The following is a 7149-nucleotide window of genomic DNA, read 5'->3' as shown; positions in this document are numbered from 1 at the left end:
TTCAGTAATGACTGAATATATCTACATGTACAATACTTTAATAAGTCTAGCAGGGTAAATAGTTATCAAAGTTTGTCTTCATACATTGTAAGACTCATCAGTACAAAGTTGAAGACTATTGATGACCCAAAATTCCAAAAAGTTGTGACAAATACGGCTATTCCTGGGATAAGAAAATCCTTAGTTATTTCGAAAAATTCAAAGTTTTCTAACAGGAAATTTATAAAAAATACCATATTAATTGATCTTCGTGTCAACAGAAGTAAAACAGTAAAATACTCTCTTCTATCATCACATGGTCTAAGCTAGCATACATTTCTTAATCTAAACACACTAATAACATTTGTAAATCGCGAATATAATATTAAACAGATCGACTCCATTCAAAATATCACCATATACATTTTTTTGTACATGATATAGGCAAGATTTGAATAAATCTTTTGCAATGTTTGGGAAAGTAGAGTAGTTTTCTTAGTAATATTACTGATTACAATAACACCATGATTGCTCCTTATATACATTATAGCATTCTTCATAACTTACCTCTAGAACCAGATTAATACAACCTTTATCATATTAACAAGACAAAGTAGACAATAAAATACTGTTAACCAACTTATTTTTGGGGATACTTTATTTCACGTTTTATTTTCACCATTTTCAAATTTGCTTGATGTAGTTCAATAAGCTACATGTAGGAACCATCAAAGTTTAAAATATTTGCAACTACATGTATTTATCTTTGCGTTATTTTTCTACAAACAAAAGACGACAAAATAGATTTCTTGTAAAAATTAGTCAGTTTACAGTAATTTAATTATATAGATGTATCACAAGATTGTGATTCAGTCTTATTACTTTCATTGGTTGTACTTTCAAACTGTCTATTGATTTCTTTTTGAACCAAATCTAAAGCATATGCATAAGGATCAGTATCACTTGATATATCTGTGTCTTCATCCATCGAATTATTATCTGAATTCTTATTTTTCTCAATTTCCTCCTTGTCGTCATTTTTACTATCCTCTGGTAGGGAGTGTTCAGCAGATTTTTCAGCTACTGAATCATCTGTAACGAGGAACATTCCGGCATCACCACTTTCTAAAGGTGTTCCATCAATTTTCATTTTGTGTATTCTCTTCATGTGTAAAGCTAGTGAACTTTTGTATGACAAAGTCTTCCCACAATATTGACATTCAAAATCGGCAGACATCTCTCCACGGAAATGAATTTCTTTATGCCTTTGCATGGACGATGCTAGTGAAAACTTTTTGTCACAAATATCACAGTTATAAGGTTTAGGGTCTGTGAAGAAATGAGTTTTCCTATGTCTTTGCATTGAGTTTCTAGCCATATACTGCTTACCACATATGTCACAATCAAACCTTTCATTGTAAGTTTCGTCATGAATCAATAAATGTTTCTTCAGAGTACTTATTAAAGTGAAACGCTTTCCACAGACTTCACATTCAAGATCTTTTTCACCAGTGTGAATTTTAACATGACTCCATAGTGTGCTTCTTGCAGTGAATGTATTTCCACACACATCACATTTATATGGTTTCTCCCCTGTGTGTAACCTCATGTGTACCTGTAAAGAACATTTAGTTGTGTAGTTTTTGTTACATACACCACATGTAAATGGTTTAACACCAGCATGACTTCTCATGTGCCGTCTCACTCCACATTTGTATGACAGCTTCTTCCCACATATGGTACAAGGGAATAATTTATCTCCCGTATGAGAACTCATGTGAGAAAGTAACCTTGTTTTATCTAAAAATCCACGACCACAAACTGGACATGTACGATTTTTCTTCTTTAGGTGAAATTCCATGTGCTTTTTATGTTTTGTTTTATCATTAAATATTTTTCCACAGATATCACAGAAAGTAAAGTTTTGACTCTGACCATTTTCCCCCTTTAGTTTGTCAACTGTTTGTTTTACAAATAAATCTACATCAGATTTAGACATATTAGTAGAATTCTGAACTGTTTCATTATGGTCATTTATCAACATGGTGAAAGTATTAGAATTTTGTAAGCTGGAGTTTGTTATGTCTTGACTTGTAATTGAATAATCATTTTCATCAGCCATGCTATCATCACAATCAGAACTGTCTGAGGACTCAACTTCATCATCAACTGAACCATAGTCATCCTCATCTAAACTTACATCAGATGGCAAGTCTGATGATGACCTCATAATATCTGGTGTGACCTCATCTTCATTTTTAATTGATTTTTTCTGTATTTTTACAACAAGTTTCATTCCTTCTCCTTTTTCTCTTCTTTCATGTTCATTATCTCTATCAATATTATCAAGGGTTTCTGGTAAAATAGTGTTGGCCAAAGTATCTATGCTTTCAAGTATTTTGTCTGCCATACTAGACAACTAAAAATCTGATGTTATTTAGTTATATGAAACCAGTGACATCTGAAATTTCTGAAAATATAAACTGAAATAGAAATAAATCCAGTATATAAATTACAAGCCTAACAATAGTTTGTTCTTACATGTATTTAGCTCTTCATTAATTTTAGGTCAAGTTATTAAAGCCAATGGACTTTGCCACAGATTTTGGTTAAATTTTGCATACAACTCTTGTCTCATTGAACACGACTGAAAATTGAAATCCGAAATATTACTGATTGAATGAATTCTTTAAAAATAGGTGAACATTTGTATAGAAAGTACATATATACTTTTTGCGCCTGTCCAAAGTCAGGAGCCTCTGGCCTTTGTTAGTCTTGTATCATTTTTAATTTTAGTTTCTTGTGTATAATTTCGAGTTTAGAATGACGTCCATTATCAAGTTGTCTCTTTGACACATTCCCCGTTTCAATTCTCAATTTTAATGAAAGGGAGATAAATATATATCTATGAATAAATATATCATGAAGAGTTATCTCCCATTGACAATCATTTCTTTTTGTATGAAAATATACCCATTCTATATTTTTTTCCTAAACGAAAGGCATGCAAATAAAAATTCAATTTGGAGCAATTTAAATTCACTATCATATTACTTTACCTTATTATTGACTAAACTGTATTAGACAATGTTGTATGGATTTCAAAGATCATTCATCATTGCATTTTAAAGTCTTCCTTTACCATGATGTTTACCTCTAATCTGACTGAAATAATACGAAAGGCAAAGTTGAAAGAATATACATGACTTACATGACGTACATTTTTGTACTTGTACATGGATACAAAATAACATAACAGGGTGTTTTTTAATTGTGAAAAAAAATGTTTCTCTTCATACTTACAACAAATGTAGCTTCTTAACGCTTAATGTGGCTAATTCATTATATATCAGTCTACTTTGTACATGTTATTTTTGTTTGATGCTTTGTATAATTATCTTTATCAACACATTATGAAGATGTTGTTGAGCTTGCTTTTGGTTATTGCAAGCATTCCTCATTTTAAAGTTGATAAGTTTAAAACTTGATACAGTATTACAAGTGTATACTGTCATGACTGTACACATTATACATGTACACCAGGGTTTTCGATATCACAAACTAGTCAAAACATTTACTAAATTTTATCATCGGTATAAGGACATCATTCGTAAATATAGCTCAACATGCAGACTTCTTATACGTTCAGGTATTTCACATCCAATTTTTTATGGAAATTTTCTTTATAAAGCACAAAGGTGTCAGTATTCACCTCAAAAACTAACAAAACCTTTGAATAGACTTATTAAGAAGGGATATAGTTACGATACTGTTGTCAGGTCATTAAAGATTGCATATTTTGGCGTTAATATTGATTCACTTATAGGGTCTTTGCATTGGAACTAAACACATTTATTCAAAAGCCAGTTGTTGGCATGACACAGGTTATGTTCTTCTCATATATATGTTATGATGGTATGATACTAAACCCCTAACGGGAAGGATTGTGCCTGATGTTCATATGATGAAATCATAATCTTTCAGTCAGTTTAATTTAAGTCTGGAGCTGGCATGTCAGTTAACTGCTAGTAGTCTGTTGTTATTTATGTATTATTGTCATTTTGTTTATTTTCTTTGGTTACATCTTCTGACATCAGACTCGGACTTCTCTTGGACTGAATTTTAATGTGCGTATTGTTATGCGTTTACTTTTCTACATTGGCTAGAGGTATAGGGCGAGGGTTGAGATCTCACAAACATGTTTAACCCCGCCGCATTTTTGCGCCTGTCCCAAGTCAGGAGCCTCTGGCCTTTGTTAGTCTTGTATTATTTTAATTTTAGTTTCTTGTGTACAATTTGGAAATTAGTATGGCGTTCATTATCACTGAACTAGTATATATTTGTTTAGGGGCCAGCTGAAGGACGCCTCCGGGTGCGGGAATTTCTCGCTACATTGAAGACCTGTTGGTGACCTTCTGCTGTTGTTTTTTTCTATGGTCGGGTTGTTGTCTCTTTGGCACATTCCCCATTTCCATTCTCAATTTTACATATGGAGAAAAAGGATAGTGCTTCAAAATCTGAATGTGTGTGTTATCCTTGAAAATTGCAAAAATTCTATAATAGATATAAACATGATAAAGGGAGATAACTCCAACTACAAAATAAATTTATAGTTAAAACAAAACACTTGCTTCAAATAATTTAAAGTTATGTGATCTAAAAATAAAATAACACCGAATTTTGTTCACATGCATAAGAAAATGGTAAGAAAATTAGAAAAAAATCCAAATTTAAGTTATCATCATTTCTAGCATCATGCTGCATGTTTAGAAATTTTTAGTTTGTCTCCATGGTCTTGTAAATTGTCATTAATAGATAAAGGTATTATGGCAAACATAGAAGTCACAACACCGTAACAAAGACATTTTCTAGGACAAACATAAATTAAAAGCAATTAGTAAAAAAAAATTCTTCTACTTTTCTTATCAATTTAATTTCAATAAATTTATGTGACAGACTACCTTGGTGGCCTCATGGTACCCTGCTCAGTGGCGGATCCAGCCATTTTAAAAAGGGGGGGTTCCCAACCCAGAGTAAAGGGGGGGTTCCAACTATATGCTCCCATTCAAATGCATTGATCGGCCAAAAAAAAGGGGAGTTCCAACCCCCAGAACCCCCCCCCCCCCCCCCCCCCTGGATCCGCCACTGCTGCTCTCCTTGAGTGCAAGATTTAGAGGCTGTGGCATGGGCATGAACCCAAACCAGGTCAACCAAAGACAGTTACAATGTAGACTTGATGATGTAAGGCTGATCAGCTCAGACTCAGAACAACATATTAAGGTTTTATATAAGTGCACTGTTATTTTGTCAGAAGATTAACAGTATTGTTACAATTCATAACGGTACAATGTAAATCTACATTGCACTACAGACAAAAGACAATACACATGATACACATTATCGCTATTCCCGGCTGACCCGAGAATCTGTCCTGCTTGAACTATTGATGTCATACAACAATCACTTTTCTATTGTAGCGTCAGATATTTTGTATTATACATGTATGAGGTCAACATTTTATTTTACAGGAACCTGTTTGAAGTCCAATTATGGCAGACAAATAACAATAAGGTGTTACACTATACTAAAGTACTGTATATATAGTGGCATACATGTAGCTTGATCTGTCAGATACAGTATATGTGGCAAATGAAGGAAAGTCATGCATGGCACCAATGAATTTCCTTTTTTCTGTGCTCTGTCAGCATGGTCAGAATAATGTAATTTTATGCACTTTCTCTAACATGTCTAAACTTCATATTTTGGCTGACCTCCCTATTACAGGTAAAAGTGACAGGTCTTGTAAGGACATAGAAAAACCGGCATATAATGTTCGTCTAGTAAATAATTTGAGCAGGGTTCGTGCATGAATAAAGTCAAATGCCAGAAAATTATAGACTCTTAATTATGACTTGTGTTTCAAAATGATTAAAACCATTATGTGTTGGAAACAAATAATTGTAAAATGCTGAAATAAATTGATATTCAGTTGTGGATATCATACCTACCAATTCAATAAAAAATGTATTTAATAATAAAATTTGATTGTTGTTGTTCATCATAATTCCAAAACAGTAAAATCGATGCCGCACCTGCGCTTTAAAATAAACTAACTATAAAAACAAGTTCGGAGCAAACGAATCCGGAAATTATCAGTATGTAAATTTTTCGTGGGTCTCATTGGGGTCTAAGCGTGACGCGGGATTGCATGGACGTCAAGTTTGTTACCTATTCCCTATTCCCTATTCGTTACCTATTCCCTATTCCCTATTCGTTACCTATTCCCTATTCCCTATTCGTTACCTATTCCCTATTCCCTATTCGTTACCTATTCCCTATTCCCTATTCGTTACCTATTCGTTACCTATTCCCTATTCCCTATTCGTTACCTATTCGTTACCTATTCCCTATTCCCTATTCGTTACCTATTCGTTACTTATTCCCTATTCCCTATCGTTACCTATTCGTTACTTATTCCCTATTCCTTATTCGTTACTTATTCGATTTTTAATATCCTTAAGTCTCCCAAACAAAGTTTGGAGACTTGTTGTTTTTGCTCAGTTCTTATTATTTTTATTATGTCACCCGATCGACAAGAAAAATGGTGAAAAAATATAATTTTGGAGTTCCTTGAATTATTTGAGAATGCTTAAGCTTAAAATCTTTAGATTTTAATACAATGTAGGTGCCCACTATATACTGGTTTTGGATGATTTTGGCACATTTTGGAACTGCTATGTTGCCATGGAAACTACACCCAAAAATTTCAAAAATATGGAAATGCTCCAATTTGTTTGAAACTTTAGCATAACGATGAGCAACTTTGGTAGATGTGGAATTTGGCGTTGGAACTTCCAAAATGTCTGCCGTTTCCATGCAAACAATGCAAAAAGGTCAAAATGCTCCAAAAACTTCCGGGTTTGGTGAACAACTTTGGTATGCTTGAAATTAAAATCATCAAATTTTTATGCAATATAGTTGTCCACTATATACAGGTTTTGAATGATTTTGATAATCATTGGAACTACTATGTTACCATGGATACAAGAGCAAAAATTTAAGAATGCTTCAAAATTGATGAAACTTGATATGATTGTTAACTGTCAAGTCTAGATATGACTTTTGAAGTTGGAATTTCCAAAATGGCCACGGTTGCCATGGAAACTGCAA

The 7149-nt window shown here is 33.1% G+C and overlaps 1 protein-coding gene across 1 annotated transcript; it reads right to left on the bottom strand.

The window, feature by feature from the left end:
* Positions 1 to 464: 464 nt before the first annotated feature.
* LOC139490523 (zinc finger protein 383-like) lies at positions 465 to 6080 on the bottom strand. The gene is made up of 3 exons (XM_071277311.1): positions 5988 to 6080; positions 3039 to 3144; positions 465 to 2449 (listed from the first exon to the last, which is right to left on the bottom strand). The coding sequence occupies exon 3, from the start codon at positions 2387 to 2389 to the stop codon at positions 821 to 823; it is 1569 nt and encodes a 522-aa protein (XP_071133412.1). The 5' UTR covers positions 2390 to 2449; positions 3039 to 3144; positions 5988 to 6080; the 3' UTR covers positions 465 to 820.
* Between the last annotated feature and the right edge of the window lie 1069 nt (positions 6081 to 7149).

The sequence above is a fragment of the Mytilus edulis genome, chromosome 10, assembly GCF_963676685.1.
Source record: "Mytilus edulis chromosome 10, xbMytEdul2.2, whole genome shotgun sequence".
In the NCBI taxonomy this organism is placed as follows: Eukaryota; Metazoa; Mollusca; class Bivalvia; order Mytilida; family Mytilidae; genus Mytilus; species Mytilus edulis.
Note: the sequence above shows the minus strand (reverse complement) of the source record. Positions and strands in the feature narration are given on the sequence as shown.

Coding starts and splice junctions, on each gene's coding strand:
- LOC139490523 (XM_071277311.1), bottom strand. CDS start 2,389: ATGGCAGACAAAATACTTGAAAGCATAGATACTTTGGCCAACACTATT.